This window comes from Rattus rattus, chromosome 4 (assembly GCF_011064425.1).
Source record: "Rattus rattus isolate New Zealand chromosome 4, Rrattus_CSIRO_v1, whole genome shotgun sequence".
Taxonomy (NCBI): Eukaryota; Metazoa; Chordata; class Mammalia; order Rodentia; family Muridae; genus Rattus; species Rattus rattus.
In genome coordinates, this window is record NC_046157.1 from 52718395 (window position 1) to 52745380 (window position 26986).

A 26986-nucleotide genomic window follows, 5' to 3' on the forward strand; every position below is an offset into this window, starting at 1 on the left:
TCACACTCACAAAGAATGGGCCAGCCAACAGTGCTGTAGAAGCTGCTAGGTGAACACAGACGCTTGTGGGAGACACAGGGCATAGAAAAGGCCATGTTATGAGGGTATCGATGCCAGAACAAATGCAGACACAATGAGAAGCGGCAGGAGAGCCATGCAGAAGCCTGGATGACGGGTTTTCATTTCAAGGGAAAGACAGCACAGTGCTTCTAGGGACATTCAGCCCAGATCCCTTTGCTAAGTGACAGTAGATGTTGATTGGTGCCTGGAGTTCCTGTCTGTACAATAGGGGTTGTTCAAGTGAGCCTGCATGTGGAAAATAGGGATGCTCCAAGACCTTAGTCTCTCTCGCCACGTGAGCTACACTTTTCCTGCCCCAAGGCTGGACTTGATCCTCCTAGGGTATTGATTCTGTTAGGAAACACTCAGTGTCCCAGGCAGAGTGGCATGTGAGGTGATGCAGCTCAGCCTTGTTCTCTGGCTTTATCAGAGCTGCACAGAGAATCCTTCCTGCCTCTCAGCCAGGAGGGGTTGTGCTCCTGTTGGAAGGCATCCTCTGTGCTTGAACTGAAGGCAACGATGAACAGGACATCTGGGTCCTCATCTTCTGGAGACCCTGGCATCCTAGACTGGCTTCTCTACCCTTGTTGACTCACAGCTGCCTCTGGAAGAGCATGGCTGTGAGATGTCATCAGTTCCCAGGACAGGAGAATTGCAAATTCTCAGGATTTGATTTTGATAAGAGAGCAGGAGCTAGTGAGAGGCTGTGACGGGAGGTTGGAGAGGCTACCAATGGCATCAAAGATCCCTGTGTAGCTTAGCCTGGTTATCTCACTCTGGCCTGTCTTAGGGGACTCACTGTGAGTATGTAGCTGGGCCTGCCTGGGAGTCTGCATCCAACCTCCTCACTCAGTTGCAAACCCAAGAAGTTGAAAAGCAGCCATAATCTTTAATTAATATCATCATCTTCCAAGAAGGGCCATCTGGTCTACCTGGCTTGCCATGGCAAACTATGGAAATGGAATTCCTCCCAGGGATAGTCTACTCCTGTGACAACGAATGCAGTGAGCAGCCCACCATTCTGGATTTCTAATGCTGGATTCCTGGCACAGGTACCACCGCCCTTTATAGTCTGAATTTTTCCTTCGTTCTTGGCTGCGTTTGTGTCTCCACACATGCTTCCTTAGCTTTCTGAGCACCCACTTCTGATGAGCTGTATCCCCAGGATTTTTAGGCTTCCTTAGAAATGGCTGTAAATAAACCCTTCAGGTATGCAAGGCAGATGAAAGTGTGACAGCAGCATGGGGTGACATGTTTCTACGGGATTGGAGGAAGGAGGCAGTGGCTTTGACCAGAGAGGTCTGGGAAGATTTTGCAGAGGGGGAATTGGGGACTAACTGTTGCTGACGTGTTCTTCAATGTTCACATACTAACCTGCAGAGGTCTGGGACTTCAGGGATGACTAGGGCTGATCATTCTCATGAGTAGAGCAGTGTTGCTTCCTAAGGGATAGGATATGGATGCGAACATGTAGCAGGTGCCATTTTCTCATGCACACGCTTTAATTCTTCCATCTGTCTGGGATGGGGTGATGTATGGGGGTGGTGGCTATGCCATATGCAGTCCCTGGATCTTGGACTTCCAAGCCTCCAGAACTACCAGCAAGTAAACATTATTTACCACTTGGCTACTTTCAGGTATTTTGTTACAGTCGCATACACTAAGACATCATGGAGAAAGATGGTAGGATCACGGGAGAATCAGAGTTGTGTGCTTGGAGCCAGAGGAATGGGTGTGAGAAAGAGAAGACACTGGGCGGTGGCAAACAGCAATGTTGAACTAGATGCTCCAGACCCTTGTATATAACAACTCCATCCTCACCAACAATCCTGGGGTAGCAACCATTACCCACAATGAGAAGGTGAGGACTCAGAGACACAAGACAATTCAATAAAGCCCCAGTTAAGAAACAACAAAGGAAGTAGGACCTACGTCCATATTCTTAGCTGTTATGTCTTGGCCTTGCTGGACAGGTGGTGTTTTGTGTGTCCTGGTAGCCAGGACCAACCATAGACTGGGTAGCTTTAAAAACACAAGTTTACTTCCTCATGGCCAGGGAAGGCTGCAGTCCAAGATCAAGTCAAGGTATCGGCAGGGTTCCTTGTCTTTATGTGTCCCACAGAACCTTTCCTCTCTTTTGCACATAAAGCATGGTGCCCATTCGTGTGAGGTTTCTTCTTAAAAGGACACCTGTCACACAGCTTCACACACTTCAGAGCTGGATCCACTCTGAAGGCCCCAGGGTCACATTTTTTTTTTTCCGGAGCTGGGGACTGAACCCAGGGCCTTGTGCTTGCTAGGCAAGCGCTCTACCACTGAGCTAAATCCCCAACCCCCAGGGTCACATTTAAACACATCTTTGAAGGCACTCACTATCTCCAATGTCAGTCACATCCTGTGGTCCTCAGGGTTAGAGCTTTGACCTACAAATACTAGGGGACCCAGTTCAGGTCACATCAGAAGGGAAGCTTCAGAGAGAAAAGGTGTTCAGATGCCCAGGATGGAGAGGAATAAGAACCAGAAACTACAGCTGTCCCAGTGCATGGGACATGAGAGCCTCCACAGCTGCTCAGCTGACAGCAGCTCAGGGCTGGCCACATGGACAATCATCCAAAATGTATTGGCAGCTATGACGGCTGTGACAGAACTCTGTGCCTAAAAGGCTGCCTGCACCTCAGGGCCCATGGGAGCCCTGATGTTCTGTTCTTGCGGCCTCTGGAGGTTCATGTGAGGTCACACTATCCCAACTGACCATGCCACCTAACACCTCAGTCAATGGCTGGGGCAGCAGAGTATAGAAAGCAATGTTTATTTTCTCGATCGGAAATGCTCGCTGGAAACAGGACCATAAAAAAAAAAACCACTTGTGTTCCCAGGGAGGCCACCATCTTTTCTTCCATCACTTCCTGTAAGGTCTATTTGAGGACAATCTTGGTCTTAGAGTCCAGGCTTCCAGGAGCTGGCTGCAGTAAGTCTGGGTCAAGGCAATGAGGTTTCTCAAAACAAAACAAACAAAAACAAAACCCCCTGGGGCTGGAGAGGTGGCTCAGCAGTTAAGTTTGGTCCCTGGCATCCCCATTTGGTGGCTTACAGCCACCTGTAACTCTAGGGGATCCAACACCTTCTTCTGGTCTCCTCAGGCACCATCCATGTATTCATGGCACACATATACACATAAATAAAAATAAAATCCATGTAAGAGACCCTTGGTTGACCAGCCCACAAGAGGCTCTGATGGCCGTGTGTAGGAGGTGTACTTCTCAACCCTGACACCCTGGTCCCTGACAAACTGACTCCAGTAGAATACACCTCCAACCCCAGACATCTCCTGTCTGTGTCAGCAGCTACAGGATCCACCCAGGGATGAGTCTGTGAGGCAGCCACACTCATGGGGGAGGCTAAATCCCAAATACGCACAGGACGTGTGCACTTGTTAAGTGATCACAAGAATGGAGAACACTTCCTGGTTTAGGGCCTTTCCACAAAAAATAACTTTCTCTGACTTTGCCGCTGTCCCCAGCACCATTCCCAGCACAGACTTCCTGCTGGGTTCTCTGCCACACACAGTGATGAGATGGTAGAAGCCACGGCCTGACTGGGGAGACAAGGGAAGAGAGCAAAGACAAAGGACCACACCAACACCCCACACTTCCTCTGCAGCCCCAAGAGTGAGGGGCCATGGGAAATATGCAAATGCGTTAATCGGACTGTGAGTTACAACCAGCAAGAGAAGGGGATCCTACCATATGTGTGTCCTGTGATGATTCACCCACTGTTGTAGTTCTGGGGAGAGAAGTTGGGGTCTCACCCATGTTAAGCACAAGTCTTACCACTGAGCCATAACTCTAGGTCCTCTGCAGATACTGTTTTTATTAGTTAATGCATGTGTGTATGTCTGTCTGTCTCTGTGTATATGTCTGTCTGTCTGTCTGTCTGTCTGTCTGTCTGTCTCTCTCTCTCTCTCTCTCTCTCTCTCTCTCAGGCTGGCCTAGAACTATCTATGCTGAGGGTGAACTTCTTGTCCCTCTGCCTCCACATCCCAAATGCTAAGATTACAGGTGTAGATACAGGTGTACACCATGCCTGTTTATGTGGTGCTGAGGACTGAACTCAGGACTACTAACTAAGCTACATTCCCAGACCAATTTATTGACTTTTGACATCATCTCACTACAAAGCCCAAAATCACGATCCTCCTGTCTCAGATTCCCCAGTGCCGGGATTGCAGGCATACACCACACGCCAGGTTCCCCGTGGAGTTCCTGATGGGCTTGGTAGGCTATCCCTGTGCAAGGAACGCAGTGGAATGAGGGATGAGTTTTATCTTACAGTTTGCGGATGATCCCCAATCCACACACACACCCCAAAGGCTCACGTGTGCTCAGCCTCCAACTGGTGCTCCCAATCCCGGATAGGTGGGTGGGTGAGGAGAGAACCAGCCATCTCTCAACTCATGGTGGAGACCTAATATGCTAGCATGACTGGGAGGTGTAGAAGGTGGACTTGGTTGGAGGAAGATGATGAGGCCTTTGACGGGTATCTGGTCCCTGACCTCCTCCTATCATTGTTTCTAAGCCTCGATGAGGTCGGTGAGCCTGCCTTGTCACAGGTTCCTGCCGCCGTGGTGTTCTGCCTCACCAGAGGCCCAGAGCCACAGAGCAAGCTGGGCACACCCTATATGAGAATGTACGGATTTATCTGTAGCCAAAAGAAGACTCTTTGTGAGGTCCTCCTTAGGGCCCTGTCACGGCCACAAAATAATGTCTGACTTACCCAGTGTCCGTGTGTGTATGTATTGGCCTCCAGGTCTCGTTGTCATTTTGTGTGAAAAGACTTCCTGGCCAGGTAACATGGTAGGGAGGGTAGCAGAGAGCAGGAGGGGTTCGGGGTTGGGGGAGGGCATGTGTTACTGGAGTGTACCAGCAGTTTAAACTTAAGGCAAAAATTTCAGGGTGTATAGAGGAGGATATAGGGGTGAAGGTAGATTTGGGACTTGTTTAAGACTGGGCAGGCAGGGCAGAGCCAGATGATTGAAGACTCTATGGATACAAGTACCCATGTACCATCTCCCGAGTAGGAGGTAGCACAGGGGAGCCCAAGGGGGAGACAGTGACCAAGGTTTGAATCTGGGATGGCTTCCCACCCATCCCACCTGTCACTTTCCCCGATGCAGGGGGAACAACCAGATGGAGCAGACGTGCGCTCTGACACTTGCTGTTCCAGGCTGGAGGAGGCTGCTATTAGATAAACTATATCAGAGTAGTGTTCCTGTATTTGGCACCATGGGCTCCTGGTTGCAGCCAGGGATGAACATTTAGAAGCCACAGCTGCTTTGGACTTCCAGGGCGTCCCCTGCAAACGGCACCAGCCACTGGTCCACTCTGTCTGGTTTTATCTATTCACTACGAGCTGGACTTTACCGATCTGCTGGCGTCTCTTCCCACTCCTATTGGTTCAAAATCGGGTATCGCACCAGCATGTGTACCAATGCTCACAGCCACCAGGCAGGGTCCATCATATCGTGTGTGTGTGTGTGTGTGTGTGTGTGTGTGTGTGTGTGTGTGTGTGTGTGTGTGTGTGTATACAAAAGGAGAGGGGAAAACTGGGGCAGGGCAGACCTCTGAAGCCTTTGCTGCAGCAAGAGGGAGAAAGGAGGGATATTGACAAGCAGATTTTCTTCTGTCTCTTGAGGATGGGGTGGGGTGAGAGTTCCCATTAGATAGTGGGGGCTGGTTACTGAGGGAGAGTACAGCTATGTAAGGCTTCCCACAGGGCTATGGGATTCCAAGGCAATGCCCTAGACAGCCAAGATTCCTGCTTGGCTTTGTCTGCTCCGCTGGGGCTGGTGTCCCGCTCTGGTTCAGCAAACAGATCAGAGGGAGCCAAGGCCAGTTCCGTGAGGGATGCACGCAGCAGGGTGATGGGGCAATGTGCTTCTGGGAGTGTAAGTGGTCTGGCGCAGCTGCTCTGGGGAGCACATGTCTCTGGTCAAGCCAGCATGCCTAGCAAGGGCAAGGAGCAAACATTCCGTTCTTTGCTGGCAGGACTTGAGGCCACAGGAGGCCGTGATGAGAAACCCAGGACCAGTGACTTAACACATCTGTGACAGGTTTATTGCCTGTAAGGGCCTGCCAACAATCTGCCTGTGCTTGTGGTATTTAAAAGCCTTACACGCTCTCTCCCTTTCTCTGGTCGGGCGGGCGCCCCACTGTCAGCCTGTGAAAGAGGTAACTTGCATCGGTGGTGTGCCGGGGAGATGCTGGGTTGAGACAGTGTCAGCATTGTTCAAACCTGTGAGACAGAGGCTCCAAAAGGCTGCCATGCAGGTGAGCCCCCTGCTGCCAGAGAGGAGGAGCTCTTTGCTTGCAAGTTAGGAGGGCAACGTTTGGGAGACCCATGCAAATGCTTCAGGGAACTCCCATTCTCTCTGAAATCTCTCCTCTGGTAAAGCACTCACTGATGAATCTTAAATGCTCTGCAAGACAGTAAGCTGGAAGCCCCAAGATGGGGTCCATGATGCTTACTGACCAGGCATAAATCAAGAACAGGTCCTCCCTTATGTACTGGTTGCTTGCTGGTGTTTGTATCTCTCTGCTGGTGAAGTTCAAAGAGCTTAAATAACGGGCCCAGGACCACAAAGTAGCAGAGTTGGAATTCGAACCCATGCTCTACACGGTCATCCCAGAATACCTTTAATGCTCCCAAGATACAATCATGCTCATTTCCCCAGAGCCCACTATTAGATTAAACTGTATCTGAGTAGTGTTTACATTTTCAGCACCCTGGTCTTCTGGCTGCAGCCAGGAATGAAAATTTAGAAGCCACAGTTGGCCCAGAGTGAGGCTCTCTGGGACATGTCTGTCTGTGGGAAACTGGGCTAAGCTTAAAGTAGGATAGGGTGGAACCCCCAATCTGGGTGACAAAAGAGTCACAGGAAGGAAAAGGCACCCACTCTTCCAATCAAAGTGACAGCCGGCAGTAATCTGTGCAGGTGCAGCTTGAGCAAACCAATTTGAGCAAACCCTAGTTTCTCAGTGTCCTCACTGCCAAGCTAAGAGCTCAGCACTGTCAAGCATTCCTTAGGGAGCATCTCTGTCCCTCACTCTCACACCTTGTCCTCCACTCCTTAGGGTGTAACCTGGCTTAGTGCACAAGAATGACAGAGATGAAGGGGGTGGCATGGGTCATGTGGGGAGGGGAGGAGGGAGGGAGGCAGAGGTCAGGAGCACACAGGTAGGATGCACACTGGGACAAACTGAACAAAGCCATGCTCTCTCCTGGGCAGGCCTGGAGAACTGAGGAGAAAGGAGTGTCTGCCCTTAACAAATATGGCTAAAGTGAAGTAAGGGACACACTGTTCTTGTGCCCTGTGGCATGATGGGCCAAGCAGATATGAAAACCGCAAAGGTCTGTCCGTGTTTCAGTCTTCTATACAGCTCTGCTTCTGGCTGTACCCTGACCTCCTCTTCAGCCCTATGATAGACAAGTCACAGATAAATACACTCAGGTCCCTTTCCCACTGCCTATGTCTGTCTGTGTGCACACACACAGACCTCGGACAGCAGAGAGCACCAGGTAGTGTCTAGGAGGTAGTGTGCTGTGTAGTCATGACACATGAGTTTTAAAACCAATGGCCATGTCTAAGAAACACAGCCTTTGATTTAGTAAATTCAGACTTCTTTATTTTAATGCCTGGCAGCTTTCAATATAAAGAATAGAACCAAGAAGCACAAGCTTTCTGGTGAGGTTCTCATCTGAACCGGGTTCAAGGAAAGAGGGCAAGGAGAAATTTTCACATGATGGTATCAGAACTTTGGAATTTATTGCCAGTTGTCTGTATAGTTTATATTATTTTACATGTGTGGGTGCTTTGTCTGCACGTCTGTCTGTCTGTGTGTCACTATGCATGTGCCTGGTGCCTGTGAGGGCAGAAGGTGTCGGATTCCCAGGGGGCTGTGAGCTGCTATGTGGGTGTTGGGAATCAAACCTGGGTCATTTGGAAGAGCAGACAGCACTCTGAACTGCTGAGCCTTCTCTCCAGCCCCACTATCCTGTGTCTTACCAGATCCCAAATCACCAGACATTTATTTTCCTATGCATTTACCCTGTGTGTGTGACTTTCAATGTAGCTTCTACAATAATTCTCTTGGATATTTTGGGGTCTAAAAGAGAATAAATAGATTAATTTATAATTTTGCAGAAAGGAAAAAGAAATAGTCCTCAAAAAAAAAAAAAAAAAAAAAAAAAAAAAGATTTTCTGGGTTAGAGAGATGGCTCAGTGGTTAAGAGCACTGACTGCTCTTCCAGAGGTCCTGAGTTCAATTCCTAGCAACCACATGGTGGCTCACAACCATCTGTAATGAGATCCGATGCCCTCTTCTGGTGTGTCTAAGACAGCTACAATGTACTCATATACATTAAATAAATAACATCAAAAAAAGATTTTCCATATCCAGGAAGCAGGGTTGTTATGTGAGTGGGAAGCTTCCCAGGTTGGGCCAGAGTTGAGACTGCCCAGACCCAAGTCCATAGGCCTCAGTCTGAGCACGCATGGGCTGGATCCAGGACACCACTACTTCTGGGAAGCTTGGCCCCAAAGGGAGAGGAAGGCAGGGTGACAGCTTGGTTGCTCCGAAGGGTGATGTGCTGTGTCAAGACCTGGAATTAGGTGTATTCTATAGCTGTTTGATCTGCTTATACAACGGAAAGTTTGAAGTTCTCAAACCTACCGCATGCCCGGATAGGGGTAAGTGATATGAAACTACTGTTTTAGGCAGGGTATGGTGGCACACTTGGTAGAGGGATTTTTCACACACACTCACACATGCACACACACGCACGCACCAGAGTAAATGTAAACATTAAAAAACCCCTCGGGGTTGGGGATTTAGCTCAGTGGTAGAGCGCTTGCCTATAAAAAGCGCAAGGCCCTGGGTTGGTCCCCAGCTCCGAAAAAAAAAAAAAAAAAAAAAAAAAAAAAAAAAACCCTCATATACACCCACAAAAATCAACCCAGCTGTAGTATCTTTAAGTCTGAGGGATGCTTTACTTTTTAATCCAACTTTGAAAGCGGAGAACATAGAGGATAGCTAGAAAAGCGAGGAGCAGTCATGAGACTGCTATGCCAGACAGAAGGGGAGCTTACAGAATAAGAGCATCTCTTTAGCAGTAATTACCAGCAGGGCAACCTCAGGGCCATGCGTGAGGTGACCACCGGGACCAGGGCAACAGTGTGGACTTTAGCCATAGTGGCCGGTAGGGTGAGTCCTGGCTTCCTCGGCTCAGCGCTGGCCACACGGGAACGGACCACACTGTCCTGTGACCTGTGCTGCACCTCATAGGGTGACCCATCCCCCCACAGGATGCTGGTAGTGGGCTTCTGTCTAAAACGCAGAGGTTCAGATGGCCTCTCTGCAGGCCAAAAAACTGAAGAGATGTGAGGGGACCGGAGAGTTGAAAGTGAGGTGTGGCATCACCCACCTTGACAACTGCATCCCACCGCCAACCTCAACCCTGGAGGAGCACCACCTTAGGGAGTGAGGCGGTCCCAGGGAGAGGAGGCCTGGAGACTTGGTCATTGTTCTGTGAGGGGCTGGCTGGGAGACAGGAAGAACCCTTCCCTCCCTCCAGGGTTTTCCTGTTCTGACGTCTCGGTGCACCTCACCTGGCTCCTTCTTGACCCTTGGGTCTCCACTGCACCCCTGTGGGGGGGTTTCTATTCTTGCCCTGCAGCATCCCCCACCCCCAACCCGGTGCTAGATAGCTCACTCAATCTGCCGTTCACACACTTCTGCACAGAACTAACACATGCTCCGTGTTTATGTGAACTCTGTCTTCACCCATTAGCCCCTTAGAAGCCAGCAGGGCACCCAATGCACGGCAGATGAATCACCCCCTTCCCAAAACCTTTTTGCCAACTTGGTAAAATTGCAATGAGGGTGGGAAGGCCTGTTAAGTGAGGTTCTCAAGGACAGCATCACTCACGTGTCCTTCATGTCTAACAATGTCATCTGTGTATATGTCTCTGTAAAGATCACAAGAGTGTGCCTGGCTGACGTGATCCCACACAACAGGGAATATGCAAGTCTGCCTTTATCCAAGTATATTTTGGCAGCCACTAGTTCCTTGTTATGACATGATTCTTGAACCAATATTTTGTGCCAAATCACACACCTGTCAATGTGTCAACAACATAAACTCTAAGTCCAATGAGAGGTGACAGCTAAGCTGGGTGGTGGACTTCCACACAGGAAACAGTACTAATAAGGAGGCACTGTTAAATATGGACGGAGGCCCCACTCTGGGGTTATGTCTGTATTCACACTTGACACGCAGGCAGGCCAACGGCTGACATCTGTCTGTGTGGTGCCCCTCACCACATCAAGATTCCAACAGCAAGAACACAGAGACATTTCCATCTAACTTTTATATGAAGAATTTAATTATCTATACACATAACTAATCCAAAAGGTTGTATTACAATTGTTAAAGCTGCAGGTTTGTGTATTTATATATTTTACAATCATATGCATGGAAACACTGAGCCCAGGGCGACAAGGAGGGCGGCCCATCCTCAGCACCATGAACACCGCCAGCACGGCGTCTCCCCGGTAGGAGCCCAGAGGGACGCCAGGTTACACTTACTACTAGGACAGCTAAATGGCGCTTCAGGCTTCCACAACCCATTTTCTGTGCTGTCAGCGGTGGGCACCTTTTCTTTTTCTTTTTTTATTGAGAGCTTCCAACTAATGTCTAAAGACAAACATGGCATCAGCTACAGCACGAGTTAACACACACACAAGGACCAGGAGCGCCATTTCATATTAATCTGTAGAAACTCCACAGTCTAGTTAAAAAATGTAAACACTGGAAATTAATTGTGGGGAGACTTCTATACATTCTTTCTTGTCAAGAAAATTACTTGTTCAAAATATTCCATGAAAAGCAACTGAATAAACCGTCGTGTAACAGAGACGAAGACAGTGGACAGCGATGACCGTAACCAGGCAGTGGCGTCTCACTGACTCATGGTATGAAAACACGCCACATTAAAGACTCAAAACCAAACACCAGCACAACCAGATGATACCAAACGGAAACACGGGTGCTTCCTCGGGTGGCTACAAGGTCACTGTGCAAAATCAAGTTACTGCAGTCGATGAGAGCATTGTAACGGTGGTGGTGTTTGCCATGTGGAGAGCTACTTCCTCAGCACAGACGTTACACGTCAGTCACAGACAGGCATAGCACCGTCTGTTTACTCAGGCTCAGTCTACACATCTTCAAACAGGTGCACCCAGCTCCTCTGTGCTCTACATCGGGGAAAGGCCCCAACTACACAATGTGGTTGGTAACACTGAACAAATGGCAAAGATACATCAAGTCTCAGGTTTACGGACGCTCGGAACAGTGTTTAATCGTACATGCAGCATTCCTTGATAGTGGGTCTTTTTGCAAAACCAAAATAGCAAAGAAGTAATTGATTGATTTTTATTAAAAGGCTAAAATACACATTTAAAAATAATCTTAAAACTATTGAAAGCGCCTGTGTGAAGGCGGGGCCGTCAGTCTGAGTGACTAGGAAAGCCACAAAAGGACCCACCACCCTGTGCAGTTCTGCAATTTGCTTCTGCCTCTGCACGCAGTGACTCAGACATTTCGATCACATGCAACTAAGGTCAAATGAGGTAAACTGCTCTGCAGTGAGTTCTTCTACTCAGAAGGCAGTAGGTGATCATGCTGCAAGTCACATGATCAAGGCTGCATCTCCCATCATCCCTCTGGGCAGTGATATGGGATAGTGGGTCTCTTTGAGGGCTTTCAAGCCTGAGGGGGGATGGACAACATATGATTCCTAGAAAAAGGAGGAAAACAACACATAAGCAAAACAAAACAATGAGCAAAATCCAAGCGAGGGAAATGAGTCAGGCATGTGCCACAGCATGGTGCCAGAATGATACAAAAAAAAAAAGAAAAAACAGGAGGAGGGGGAGGAAGGGAGGGGAGGGGAGGGGGGCATGCTACAGAAAGAATGAAAATTTAAAACAAAAACAAAACCCCACGAGATAGTTCGCATCACAGAAGGTCTTCAAAGAGACTGTTGCAAATGCAGCAGTGGTCTGCTTTAAGTTCTGCAAACCAAGCTCGGCAGACTCAGAGCAATGCTGCATGTCTTACGGGAAGAAACCAGAGAGGAGAGGAAGCGGGCCGCCAGGGCACTTACATTGCTGGCTGGGGTCCATGTCTGTGGTCAGCTTCACATAATTGGACGGGAAGAGCCCAACCTGCCCACTGACTTCTCCTTTCCACCAGTCCGGGTCCTCCTTGCTGAGGACGTTGATGATCTGGCCTTTGCTGAAGGCTAGCTCATCGTCGTTCTGCGCGGTGTAATCGTACATCCCGATCACCTGGCACACTGCGGAGACAAGGCTGGGTGAGCAGCTGGCCACCTAGTGGGGCCACCACTGGCTGCCACACGGTCCTGAATGGGTTTTTCCCTTCAGAAGGGGGAAGAGAGAGATGGGTGGGGGACCCAAAGGGGCTCCTCGTAGTGTGGCCAATAGAGGAAAATGGAAGGACTGAATTCTAAGACGACAGCAATAGACTCAAGACTCTGAAGATCGCTGTACCACCCGGTTCCCACTGCATAGCACCGACAGCCGGGGACCACAGCACTTGACCATCTCTAGTTTAATTTCTTTTTGTGATGTTGAAGGTTGAACCCAGGGCTGCATGCACACTACCCGAGTGTGCCCTGGCACTGAGCATGCAGCCCTGGGCCTGGCCTTTCTATAGATGGAATGAAGCTATCCCCTGATCTTCTCTCTTCCACCTCAGGGAGAAGTTAAACTGGTGCTAACAGGTGACTCCGCTGTCTTCCTGTCTCAGAGGTGACCACACTCAACAACAGTGTTCCTTTTCCTCTTTTCTTCCTGTCTCAGATGACCACACTCAACAACAGTGTTCCTTTTCCTCTTTCCTTTCAACCATACAACAGGTTAACTCACCCTCACTGCCTGGTGTCTTTAATCATCCTTAACCAACCTGTACACAGCTTCAGGTCTCAAACTCTCCAGCTAGGAGAATAGATTCACTTTTGCAGATGGCTTGGGGCTTCCACCACCGTGAGGGGCTTGTGCGTTGATAGGAAGGCTCTGCCATATCCCCCTGGGGGACAGCAGATGGTACCACACCCCGTAGCTTACATAAGGCCTCAGCTTATGCAAAGAGGACCAGTTGGGGATCAGAGGTCAGTCACATTTACTGGTCCTGACATTTCTTGCAAGGACAGCAAGTTTGAAGCTGGTTTCACAGGGGCATACACATCCAGTCATACGGTGATAGTGGAACATCGTGCTGTCCATGCATGTCCTGAGTACAGAGGCCTAAAGGCCTAAAACAGAAATGTGTTCCTCCATGAGCTCTGTCCAGGACAGTGGAACAGCTAACTCTGCCTTAGATCAGAAAGCAGGACAGCCAGGCAACTGCAGCGTCCACCTTTGCCTGCCTGTGAGGAGAACACACAGAACACCCTGCCTGCTCAGTGAGCCCCTCGTCCCCAGCAAACGACACAGGGAGCTATTCCAGTTTTTTCTGTTATGACCAACAGACCCTCATGGCTCCAGCTCTTAACCTACTGAGGCCCCAGCAGTTTATTTTTAAGGCCCCTTCTGTTCCCTAACCCAGTGTAAATAGCTAGAAGGAAATCAAGAGAAAAACCCCCTTTAATGCCACAGCATTCCCAACAGAGTCCAATGAGGACTCAGCAAAGAATGGCCACAGAGAGCAAGTCTGAGGTCACAGAGAGCAAGTCTGAGGGCATAAGCATGCATGAAAACAGCACAAGACTTTAGATGAGAAACCCAGTGGGAGTGGACTGACTCACAAGCACCTTACCTGCTGGCTGCACTGCAGTCTTGGGTAGCTCAGTTGGGGTGATTTTGCTTGTTCCAGGGCTTAGAAGTTTGACATAATTTGCTGGGAACCACCCTATCTGGCGCTTTTTCCCTCGAGCCTAAGAAGAAAACAATAATGTTTTATGAACATCAAAGCCCATCTTTCTTTTTTTTTTTTTTTTTTTTTATTAACTTGAGTATTTCTTATTTACATTTCGAGTGTTATTCCTTTCCGGTTTCCAGGCAAACATCCCCTTCCTTATGAGTGTTCCCCTCCCCATCCTCCCCCCATTGCCGCCCTCTCCCCAACAGTCTAGTTCACTGGGGATTCAGTCTTAGCAGGACCCAGGGCTTCCCCTTCCACTGGTGCTCTTATTAGGCTATTCATTGCTACCTATGAGGTCAGAGTCCAGGGTCAGTCCATAAAGCCCATCTTTCTTAAACGGTTTGTTTTATAGTAGGACGCTATGCAATGCTCACACTGGGCGGAGAGACAGGGCATTAACTCACAGAAATCACACATCCTGGCTATGTTCAAAGTGTGGCAGCCATTGGTCGGCAGAGCCCTGGATGCTTCCCAAGGGCTGGATTCTAGATCACATTCAGAATATCCTGTGGTGTGGCTGAGACAGAGAACTAGGGGCTGGAGAGATGGCTCAGGGTTCAGAGCCCTGGCTTTTGCAGAAGCCCCTTGTTTAATTCCCAGCCCCAAATGGCAGCTTACAACTGTCTGTAAATCCAGTTCTGGGCACTATATCTGATGCCTTCTTCTGGCTTCCACAGGCACCAGGTGTGCAAATGTTGCACAGACATAAGTTCAAGAAACACCCATACACATAAAATTAAAACTATTTGTTAAAAAGATACAAAACCAGTTAGCATTTTGCTGCTAGACTCAGGTGATGCAGACATTCTGGTTAATGCCACGAGTGTTCGCTAAGGGCGAGGCCCCTCAGGTGTCTTTGTCTAGGAAGCTCCGAAGGCAACAGCATCGATACTCTGACTTTGAGATGGCTAACGTGACCTTGAAAAGATACACAGCAGTCCCAAGGGTTGATGTCAAGCTGAGTCAACTGCCAACCCTGAGCTCTATGTGATTTCAGACAACGCCAAGCGTCTACAGAACGCAGATGCTCAACTTGACGCTGTTTCAGAGGCCATGAGGCTCACAGATAGCAGCAGGAACTGTAGTGCCTTAATTTCATGGCACTGACCACACTTTCTACTGTCCTCTTGCTTTTACTGATTTGATCCAAGATACTGAGCATTCTATGATCAGGAAAGTTATAAGACATGGGACCTATGATGAAAAATTAAAACTATTTAATCCTTGTCTATTCATACTGTGAGGAGAAAGAATACCATATGAATGCACTCGTGTACGCACACCTACACACCCCCACACCCCCACACATGCCCACTGCACTGTGAATCTGCAGTAACTGCTGTATTTGCCTGGCCGCTCCTGACTTAGTGTCCTGCCACACAGCTCCCGGAAATGCTTCTGCCTCACCGCTGCTGCTTTCCAAGGGCAGAGCACAGACTTGCTATTCTCCACTGTGCTTCTACGCTGGGTCTTCATACAGGGACCCATGCTGGGCATGTGTGAGGTCTAGAGACATTGCACACTGTTCTTGTGTAATGTGTCAGGAGTGTGAGGGCTACAATATGTGCTTCTTTAAGGATGGGAGCCAATCACCTAAGTGCAGAAGCAGAAATGTCCGTGAAGAGTCTGCGTCATAGCATTGGCGCTGACGAGGAAACAGCTAGTGGGGAACCATGAGGCCAACCCTGAGTTCAGAGAAAGGGCTATAAGAGCCCCAAAGGGCTTTGGGCGAAGTGAGGTGTGGCTAACCAACCTTGAGGAACTGAAGGTCAGTGGGAAGGAGGGCTATGGCCCATGGCACTAAGGCCTAAGGCCCAGGGGTTTGGCTGTCTCAGACAAACTGCCAAGTGTGGGACAGATATGCTGCTGCAAAGGAAGGAAGAGAAATGGCTGGGGGACCTCACAGGAATGATGAAGACAGGCAATGGGAGATCTGGGAACATTTTGGACAGCAGAGGGACACGTGGACCAGAGACCACGGCAGAGCTGCACGGGGGTGACGGCTTAACGGAGGAGCCGTCTCCATCTCTCACAGCCATGTTCCAAAGCAGAGTAGGAGCTGGCGCCTGTGACTGAGGCCTGCAATCTGCCATTCTAGGGAGGATGAGAGCACCCGTGTATGACACAGTGAGATCCTCAAAGGTAAGAGAAGGCCTTTAATCCCAGCACTTGGGAGGTGCAAGCTACTAGATGTTTGACACTTGAGGCCTAGCCTACATAGTACACAGTGAGGTCCAGGCCAGCCAAGGTCGTGTCTAAAAAAATAAACCAAAAACTACTATAGGTTTACATGCACATTCACACAGCCATTCATACACATACACACGAGAATGTATTTCTGGGACTCAGGATTGGATTCCTCAGCAAGCCCACTGTTCCTGGCCAGCACCTCCAGACAGGGCTCTGCTGCCCCAGATAGCTCCCTGCATAAGCTGACATCTGCTATGCTGCGCATGGTGGCTTTTCTTTGGGCCAAGAGCAAGTCTTTCCTCATGTGTCCAGCATGGGTCCTCCTTCCTCATTCGGGATAGGCCTGGACACAGCTGTGAGGAGGAACTGTGAGCAGCAGGGAGCCGCAGCCAGCAATTCTTCCTTCTTGAGGAGTCTCCCTCAGCTTTAACCACCCCACCCTGTCCTCCATGGCCATACCATGTCTCTCACACCATCCCTTTCAGAGCCACAGCAGCTAGTGTGATAAGCAGGCCACAGGCACAGCACCGGAGCAGTTATCACGGGCTCATTCTGAGGGTCACTGCGACCCTACTTTGTGTAGGTCACAAAGGGCCTGCTATGAGCTGTTGGTCCACACGTGGGAACCGCCTGTGTTATGCGGCAGGCCAGCATTAGGGTCTAAAGGAGGAACACTGTATGCTTCTCCTGTATATAAAACCAGACAGCGGGTGGGAAATGTAGCCCTTTGGCAGGCCTATGTGGTGAAATGCCTATGTGGTGAGCCACGTCCCACACTCTCCTTCAGGAAGAAAGGGAGGAACGTGGATGGAACTGAGCCAGGTGGAGCCTACAGTCCCAGACTGGGCTTCGCTGAGTTAAGAGGAAGGTGGAGGGGAGAAAGGAGACATTTCCTGCTGGAGAGCCAGCAGGCCGATCTCTTACGTTCCTACGTGTGTGTGTGTGTGTGTGTGTGTGTGTGTGTGTGTGTGTGTGTGTGTGTGTGTGAACAGCTGGTTCCAGGATCCATGAGGATTCTAGAACATGAGCAAGTTGAAGTCTCATCTTGTCAAGTAATGTTGGGACACGTGACTCCTGGAAGGTGGAGCCCGCTACTGAGCTAACTGTGGCTCCAAAAAAAAAAAAAAAACAAAAAAACCAAAAAAACCCCCAAAACCTACACCTCTCCCCCCAATAAAACAACAATAACAAAGTTACTGAAAAGTAGCAATAACGGGAATGGTGTACAGACTGTGCACGTGGTCTTTACGTGGGTCCACCCCTGCTGATGCCCAGCCCGGCTGCCAGCTACGTGCTCACCCTATATGCTCACCGCCCTTCCTGCCCGTCATTTGTGGCTGAAATACTTGGTCACCAGGCTCTTACATCAGTTCTTTAAAAAAAAAAAAAAGAACTCTTTTTTTTATTGACGTGTTTATATGTGTGTGGGTAGTGTGGGCACACAGGTCAGGAGAGGTCACCAGGCCCCCTGGAGCTGAAGTTACAGGCTGCTGTAAGAACTGACATTGATATAGGCACTGAAAACCTATTTCAGGTCTTAATCACTGAGCCATCTCTCCAGCCCCAGTTCATGGCTTGTTTTTGTTTGTTTTTTTCCTTTTTTGAGACAGGGTTTCTCTGTGTAGCCCTGGCTGCAAATCGGTTCTTTAACCCTACATATTTCAATAGGCATGTATTAGAAACGTGAACCATGGTATTAAAGTTGAACTACAGAATGACTGTTTTAGTACAGTGGCTTGTCTTGCATCTGTGCAGTCCGGTGAGACCCAGTGTCGCTACGATCTCTCTTACCTCCTTCCTAGAAATTTAACCGTGGTTGCTTTGGAGGTGCACAGCTACGTAATCCTCACTTTGCGTTTATGTTTGCTCAGGATTAGACTTGGTTGAGGCAATTCTGTGGATGCAGTGCGAATGATGTGCCCTTCGTAGGTAGTGTGTTTGCGGGAGTTCCATCCATTTGTCTGCACTGGTGATGGTCATTTTCATCACCTGACGAGGTGGCACCCTAGTTCTCGACTGTCTTATCACTTGCAAATAACAAGCATTGCTATGGGGCCACGAAATACCGTCCGCATTTCCTTGTCTTTACATAAGAACAAGATACATCCACGACCACCCTAACTTGCCACTAACGCCCTTCCGCAGGATTGATCTATGTGTCTGGAAGTGAGAACTAAAGGCGTCAGAATGGTGAATGAGGGATGTGATTCGGTACACACAGCAACTGCATGAAAGACACCCACCACACTAGCACATCCCAACACACCGCCAACGAAACACGACTTCGGTATGCCAGGCCATGAGGATGTCTCTATGCAGGCAGGCCCTATGAGCAAATTCTGTCTCCTGCACTCCCAATCTGAGCTTGTTGAACTCCTGGATACATGCTCAGCTGAGCTGCAGCCCTCAGACCAGAGTGCAGAAGACACGGGCGTCCCTCTCAGGCTCAGGGCCCGGATAGTGAGGGCAGTGAAATGCTGTCCCTTGAGACTTTACATGTTCATGCTTAGAGAATTTTAAATAAATGTAAACACTGACTTGTAGTTCTCCTTCCCACCATCCACCGGGGTTCTTTTTTCGGATCAAAATCAGCTGACCAGGAGCCAGGGTGAGCTGTTCAGGACCCGTAGCAGTGTAGGAAGCAATGACTTGGGCGATTTCTGAAAAACAAGACCAGATGTTGCAGTGGACGGTGGAGTGGAGATGAGGTTCCCTAGCTCTCTCTCAGGGTCACACGCTAGCCATGGAAATCTTAGCTGCTTCCCACTCTGAACTGGGGCCTCTGAATTCCTGACAGTGTAGATGCCCTGCTTGTCTCTCTGCTCAGCTCAGTCTTCTCTGGGCCCCTCACTGCCTCATGACAGCTCCCTGCCACAAGGTGGCATCCGGCCTGCCCCAATGGGTCCTGTCAAAGAGCCTCCCACAGTTACTATGAACCCAGATGAAGGGCCAGGACCCTGCTCTCCCATCTCCATAAGTCTGAGGGATATTTCCCTCTGTCTGAATAGTAATAGGAGAAAATGAGATTTTCCTCAGAAACCCACAGGAGCCTGGCTACCGCTCACTCACACACACAGCTTAGGGCAGTCTGTCTGTCCCTCCCACCAACAGAGCTGAATTAGCCATGCCTCCTCTTCTGGGAGTGATCCATGGACTTCTGGTTTGAATCACAGAACTGTGAGTTTAACTTATTTCAAGTTACAAGATGAACATAGTTATGAGAACGTCATGCAAAAATAGTAATTCAGCACAGAAATAAAAAAATGTAAGTAGTTCTACGGTTTGTCTGAATCTTGAAGATCCTGTGGGAAGACTCCCAGCAGGACCATAGCCCAGTCTGGTGTGGCTCAGGCTCAGCTCTCTGAACTGTTTACTTCTCCGCATTCATCCCCATCTCAATGAAGCTGAAGGGACAGAAAGAAAGGAAGTGCAGAAAGATGGAAAGAAGGGGCGGGGTTTTGGGGAGGTCCCACACTCTAACACCGCCCACTGCTCTGCAGTGTGGAGGGCAGAAATAGGATCCTGCCCCTTTAACAAGCCCTCACCGCGGTGCCCTGAAATCTGAGGCTGGCCACCACAACAGCAGGAGGAGAAACAGCCTGCCTGTGCCTCAGAAAACCCAGAAGGGCAAAGGCACGGAGGCCAGCTCACAGCTAGTCTGTGTCTAACCAGCTCACAGCTAGTCTGTGTCTAACCAGCTCACAGCTAGTCTGTGTCTAACCAGCTCACAGCTAGTCCGTGTCTAACCAGCTCACAGCTAGTCCGTGTGTAGCCGAGACCCTGAGCAGGGAATCTGTGTGGGCGAAGGACGCTCCTCTGGCCTGCTAAGACAAGTTCTAGATTCAAGTTTTCGGTTTGGACAAAGTCCCAGTTAGTGTCCTATTTGGCGTCAGCTGTTTTCTGCTCCTCAAAGGACCTGGCATCCTAGCTGGCAATCTGTTCTGGCATTTTGAAAGGGCCCTGTGTCCCCAAGTAGCTTGTGAGTTTCAAGGTAAAGTGAGGCCTATCTAAGCGCTGCCAGGAGGCTGTCTGGGCGCTCTGGAAGGACGCCCATTGAAAGTACAGACAACTCCCAGCAACAGCAGAGGTCCAGCATGGTGCTGACTAAAATCCCCTTTCCGGGGTCTGTGAGCCCAAGTGGAGCTGACACACGGCCTCTCAGCAGAGCAGTGCCCATTCAAGCCTGTAATTTCCTAAGGACATGAGAGCAAAGCAGCTCTGTCGGCCTTGGCGGGAAGACAGGCCACGGCAACCGTAGCATTTCAAAGCAGCCGCCTTCCCTCTTCCATGCCACTAGTAATAGAACATGTGATTTTGCTTAAATAAAACAGATTCTGGATTCTGAAGCATGAGTACCATTTGGTACAATGGTACAAGGTTTGCCTGGGGAAAAGCCCCTGATTCTAGAGTAATGAGACCCGTGACCTCCACTGCTGTGTAAAGGAGCCAGCAAGGGCTTTCTAACCCAACCAGACGACCCTGCAGTTTCCCAGCTCTGTACAAATCAACTTCCCTCCATCTTGCCTGGGAAAATGTATTCCCCACAGCTGCAGCAACAGGCGCCCTTGGGAGTCACGTACATTTGATTAACAGGGAAGAGCCTTTGCCTCTACTGTAGAACTGGCTGTAATAAACAAAGGTTAGGGGACAACCACAACTATCAAGTACATTAACATTGAAACACAGGCATCATGGTTTGTGACTTACCAGGTTTTTTTCCTAAACTCCCTGTTTTCCCCGCAGTTCCAGAGCCCTTAAAACAGAGCAAAAGGTCTCATTGGCACGCTGAAGAGTTCATCATGTAACTTAAAAAGTGATTAATGATACAAACCCACTGGAGCCCTAAAATCGCCCTTCATTCTGGGGAGGGAGATGTGGAAGCATGTAACCAGAGGGAGTGTGTCAGGGACATGGGTGGAAGTGGGCGCTTTCCTACAGCCGCCCTTTTCCCTGTGAGTGAGCAGATGCTGGCCCTGCAGGCCAGGAGGCTCTGGATTGGGCTGCTGGTGGTGCAGGCACATCCTGGAGCCGGGCAAATCCAAGAGAAGGCGCCATCCGTGCCAGCAGCACTGTGCTCGCCTGTCGGCTCACTTTACGGTCACATGGCTAGCCAGGAAATATTCCCTACGTTAAAGTACGTAGACCACTACGGACATCTGTGTCTACAGCCCAGACACAATACATTAAATACATTGGCATTTCACTATATTTGTACTAGAACTTTCTTTAAGAGTTGCTGCACCAGCATTGGGAGGATAGGCACCACCCCTGCCCTCACTTCTCTCTACTGGGAGGGGCTGCTGCCCGGCCTGGTGTTCCCTCCCTATCTCAGACTGAGCACCATTCTCTTTCCTCTCTCCATGCTGGAAGCACAAGCAAGATCTGTATTTCCCCCCAACAACAAGTGTTACAGAAACACTCTGGGTCTGAATTCCTCCCGGATACCATGGACCCTGACCCAGCTGAGTCAGCCAGCAGAGACCACGGGAGCCAGGACAGGGGCCAGAATGCAATCTGGTGACAAAGTGCTTTATTGTCAATTAACGCTCCCCCTTGAGTGCCTACCCTTGTAGTAAATTAAGCATTTCAGTTGAAATAAGACAAAGGGTTTAATAAGCCACATCAGAGTCACTGTGAAGATAAAAATGCAGTCCGCCCACAAGGAATACATTTTATCATTGCTGCTATATTCCAGCCACTGAAATTGAATGGCCGTTAGAGAAAAGAAAGGCTTGAAATAATTTTGGTCTAACTGTTCAATTTATTAAACCAATTATTAATAATTAATAATCTATTAATTTACTTGCTATTTTTATAGTCAGAGTATCAAATAAAGAAACAGCAATGGAAGAGTGCTTGCATTGGCCTTGTGCATAAGCTTGTAAGGATTCCCGATGCTTCGCGCACAAAAGAGAACAATGGGTGATGTACAGCCACAGAGGTCAAGGGGCTCCAGCGTGTTCTCTGTGAGAAGCCCCAGGCAGAGGGGACAGGGTTCTGTCCTGGCTGAGTCTATAGGAAAGCCACCCCAGAGGACAGCCTCTCAGACCCATGGGTCCAGCGGGTGTCTGGACCATGGTGCATTGTTTTCTTAAGTTTGGTAGGACTTTGCTCTCACTTAACTTTGTATTTTTATTGACAATTGAATGTATTTGACTTTAAAAATCTTAACAGATAGCTATTCCGCAGCCAAAATGAAGCAACTGAAGGCTATGGTAAGAAAGAGCTCGTAGGTCATTGGCTTTAAAGCCACAATGATTGCTGTTTTTGATACAGACTTTGGATGCTTTTAGGCAGAAAGCTGTAATGTATTAAAATGTAATGTAAGAAAGAGCTTTTGGTTTTCAGTGTAACAGCTTATTTTTATTATGTTACTTAAATATTTATTAAGGCTAATTTCTCTGTACCATCCATCCATCCATCCATCCATCCATCCATCCATCCATCCATCCATCCACACAGAAAACTTAGGCAAAGTTTCGATGAATAAAACAAAAATAAGTTTCCATGTGAACCAGATGGCCTTGATTTGACCTGATCCAAAAGGCTTTTAGTCTGACAGTCAGAACTGGCGTCACCATCTAAATGGAGCTGACTCACTGGCTGGGAAAGGGTTGGATTTTTTCCCTTTCTAGATCTATGGAGTTCAAGCCATTGAGGGAACATTTTCCCCCATCTCCGTTCTGCCAGATCCTGCAGTGGGTGGACTTAAACAAACATCCAGGATTTAGCAAACTGCACATGAGAGTCACCCCTGCAGTGAGTAGGCCATAGGCAAATGCACTACAAATTACACGGCCCATCTTTGCCAAAGCCACTAGGGAAGCCAAGCTGCACTCAGTTTGGCATTTAAATGACAGTGAGTGCGTGACCACTCATGTCTACTTGGTGGTGCCACCTCTCCTCTGTCAGCTGTTACCTCTCAGTGCTTAGGAGACGAGAGGGGGAAGAGAGCAACTATGGACTTAGTGCCCTTGAAAAAACTGAGGTTCACTCCTGTGGGCTCGTCTCTACGTTTCTGCTAGACAGCTATAATTATACCTCGGAACTCCCCTCATTTGAACTTGGCCACTCTAACCCACCCTCCAACCCCAACCATTTCATTATGATTACCACCGCAAGACCACATCCTATGCACTCAGAAATCTAAGGAGCCGTTTCCAACCTATAAGGGCAGCAGGAGTGTCGAAAGCATACCGACCTTCTGGAACTTGACGTCTTTCTAAACACAGAGCAGAAAGCTTCTATTGTGGGGTCAGTATCACCAGAACACCTTCCTTTACATGGTCAAAGTGCTGCTGTGGGCATGGCCCAGAAGAACTAATTAAGCACATTTACTCAAAACCACAAACTGGCTACATGCAGGAATGGGATCAGCACTGAACACTGGAACAGGGTGATGAAGAGGAGGCCCCCGAGTGCAGCCTCCACGTAACCCTGGAGTTCTGCACGGAGGAGGCCACAGCACCGAAGGAGACAGACAGCTGCAGGCCACTTTAGTTACCACATTCCAGAGCTCAGCAGAACCCAGCACAGTGTCCCACCATCAGACACTGTGACTGCCCGCCAAGAGAACCAGTGCGCAGACAGGGAGAGGAAACAGTTAATGGGTTTACCTCTGCGTCTTTAAGCCTCACATAGTTAGAAGGGAAGACTCCCGACGTCTCGCCCACTGTGCCCGTCCACCAGTCACCATCCTTCTTGGTAACCACAATCACATCCCCTTGCTGAAAGGTTAAATCTCCGTGCTCAGAACTCTCGTAAGTGTACATAGCAACAAATTCTGGAGAAATAGTGAGATACGGAGAAAGCGTGATTGTTTAACGGCATCCCAGACACCTTTGCAAAGGCAAGTTTATGATTTAAGAAGACAGGGCAAGGCCCACTTGAGAAGCAAGAGGCATGGCTTGACACTGGGCTGCCCCATTCCTGGGCTCTATGTCCCCTACTGCACATATTAACGTAACACACAGGACTGCTGTGAGGACCGGGACAGGAATGTAGGCCGCAGGTGCACTACACATCTCCTGGCAGCATCGAACGACCTGTGATTTCGCTGCATACATCGCCTCTTTAAGTAAAAGACGTTTCCACACTTAGCTTCAGTTAACACTGAGTGAGTGTTTACTTTGGGCTATGTGTGGGGTAGGATGTGTCCACATGAAGGTTTGCTGGGCAAATGTTTGCATTTCAGTCTTGAGGGGAGCATGTTGCAGTTTTCGAAGACAGTCGAATACAGTTCATCCTTTATATCAATCAAATGATACACCTTTTACCGTCTCTGCCCCAGTGACACCCGAAGCATACAGCGCCATGTATACAAATGGTGGGGCTATTTAAGAGCCAGACAAAACCCTGAGCACCTGGTGATGACTGCGCATCTGCTGTCCCCCAGGCTGAACCAGCAGGTACAGTGGACTAATGACAAGAGTCATGTCTCCTTCTAAGAACATAACCAATAATATTTAACAAGCTCATTAAAGACTATTCACGGGACGCGGTCTCACGGAGTGGACCCGGAGTTCTTGATGGTGGGAGTGGGAGGTGTGTGCTCCTCCATGGGAGCAGGTCCCTGTAACTGAAAGCAGAACTTGGCTTTGCTTCTATTGACCCTGAGGCTCAGAACAAAGTCAAGTCAAATCCTAAACACTAAGTACGAAACATTTACAGAAAGAGACACCCATTCCATCCACTTTGTCAGGCCTTTGTGTATTTTAAGTTACAAAATGAAGCATTTCAGAACAGACACTGTATTGTTAGTTACACTGTAACATACATTACATATTATGATAAAACCCTTCAATGCAGATGGCAAGGCTGGCTAACAGCTAGAGCTTTGGCATACAGTTCTCTACTGGCCAATTTTACATTTATAGGATTTTGCCTGTGGCTCAGTGTGGAGGTCAGATGACCACTTGAAGGAGTTGGTTCTCTCTCTCCACCATATAGGTTTTGGGGATCACTCAGAGGTGTCAGGCTTGGCTACAAGCACGTTACTGGCTGAGCCATCTTGCCAGCTCCTCCTGGCTAACGTGAAGAGTTTGTCTGATGAAAACTGAAATAAGTACACAGAACAAAGCCTCTAAAGTCTGAGCTAAGTGGACATCCCTACCCACAAGAGGATTCCTTCAAAAGCAGGTGACTAGCGATCTGGGCTGAGGCCAGCCAGCACTGACTGTGGAGAAGTGTGTTGGCCCCACAGCTGACACAGGCCACCCAAGTGGGTGCCCTGATGCTCCACAGTCATACTCGAGAGAGCACATGACCAGCACCTCTTGGAGATCAGAGCTCTAGCAGGATGGCCCCTTTCGCCTGTAACTCACACAGTTATTGATTTCTCAGTGTTCTGGACATCGACTGGGACATCTGTTCCCCTGGACTGCCCACTCCCATATGGCCATCTCTGATAGGATGCTGGGTGCTCTATATATTTCCTGGATTATCCAATAGGCAAACCACCTTCTTTAAATCCATTTAAAACCTTGGCGTAGTCTTCAAAATAGGAAACTCAGAAATGGGACCTCTAGCTAAGAGCAGCAATACAGTTCCCACCCTGAGCCAGGCCCTGAGAAAGACTCCATGAGGGACTTCAGAAGGCTCCCAGCAGGCTTCCTTGCAGGGGACACTTTACAGAGGGGCACCGGCCGGTCCCAAGCCACTACTTGGCTCTATCCGAATGGATAATCTGTTTAAACCCAGTTTACAGTTTAAATTAGACGATGTTTAGTGTATTAGTAATAAGAGGCTCACTGATCTGTAAATAGCCTTTCTCTGAATTTCTCATGCCAGTATCCTCCCACAAGCCTTCCCTCCACAAGGCCAGCAGTCTTTCCTGGGTTTTCTTTTGCCTAATTCATTCAGAGTAGACAGCCATCTAAGATGGGAATCTGCCTCTGCTCTGTTTCCTGACTCTAAGACTAAGGCCGGGTTAGCCGTAACTATTTATTAAGACCTCAAGGGTGGCAGTCTCTGTACATGGTTTTCCACACTGCTGTCTGATGAGAATGCTCACTGCTCTAAGTGGCTCTCCCAGTAAGCAAGGAAATAAGGAAAAAAGAGGAAGAGCAGACATTCGCTGGCTTTCATTCTAAAAGTTTCAAGCGTTTTCTCATAATTCCTATAATAACTTCTCCCTCAAAGGGTGGTTATTATTCCCACTTCACAGATGAGGAAGTAGAGGCAATTACTTACTTTCATGTAATTACTATGAGAGGGCCAGAATATGAATTCTCCCCCACTAGTGAGACCTGAATACATACAATACATCTAAGTTTTTACAATTGCTGTTTTGAGAAAGAGGAAAAATTTGCTTTTAATTAGGCTGAAGGCATGTTATTTCTAAAGGGTTTTGACTTGCTCTAATAGTGCCGAGATAATTATTAAGAAAGTGTGACTATGTATAGGGAATTATTGTTGTGGTTTGCCCTGGAGTTATCTGTATTTTGATGCTATTTCCACTGCTCCAAGGACAGCTGCCTAGTCAGTACTCAGGACTCAGGTGACTTCACCAGAACCTTCTCCCCATTGAATTTGTAAAATACAGGTGAGGGGCAGGTACAGGACAGAAGGAGGCCTGTCATTGGAGGAGAAGGAAGGGTGGGTGGGAGAGAAGTATGAAGGAAGAGGAGGAGACTGGAACAGAAAGGAGAAGAAACAGGAGGGAGAGGGTGAGAAGCCATGGCAGGTGACATTAAGATTCTGCTCTGTGTATTTACAGGTTGTTATTAATGTTCTT

General features: G+C 48.7%; 1 protein-coding gene across 1 annotated transcript in view; it reads right to left on the reverse strand.

The window, feature by feature from the left end:
• Nucleotides 1-26986, reverse strand: part of Itsn1 (intersectin 1) — a 176310-nt gene that overhangs the window by 26261 nt on the left and 123063 nt on the right. The window contains exons 25-29 of the mRNA XM_032900414.1: nucleotides 23868-24034; nucleotides 20959-21004; nucleotides 18790-18911; nucleotides 13957-14074; nucleotides 12284-12475 (exon numbers count right to left, since the gene is read on the reverse strand). Of these exons, the coding sequence (XP_032756305.1) occupies nucleotides 12284-12475; nucleotides 13957-14074; nucleotides 18790-18911; nucleotides 20959-21004; nucleotides 23868-24034 (645 nt within the window). The remainder of the gene's footprint in view (nucleotides 1-12283; nucleotides 12476-13956; nucleotides 14075-18789; nucleotides 18912-20958; nucleotides 21005-23867; nucleotides 24035-26986) is intronic.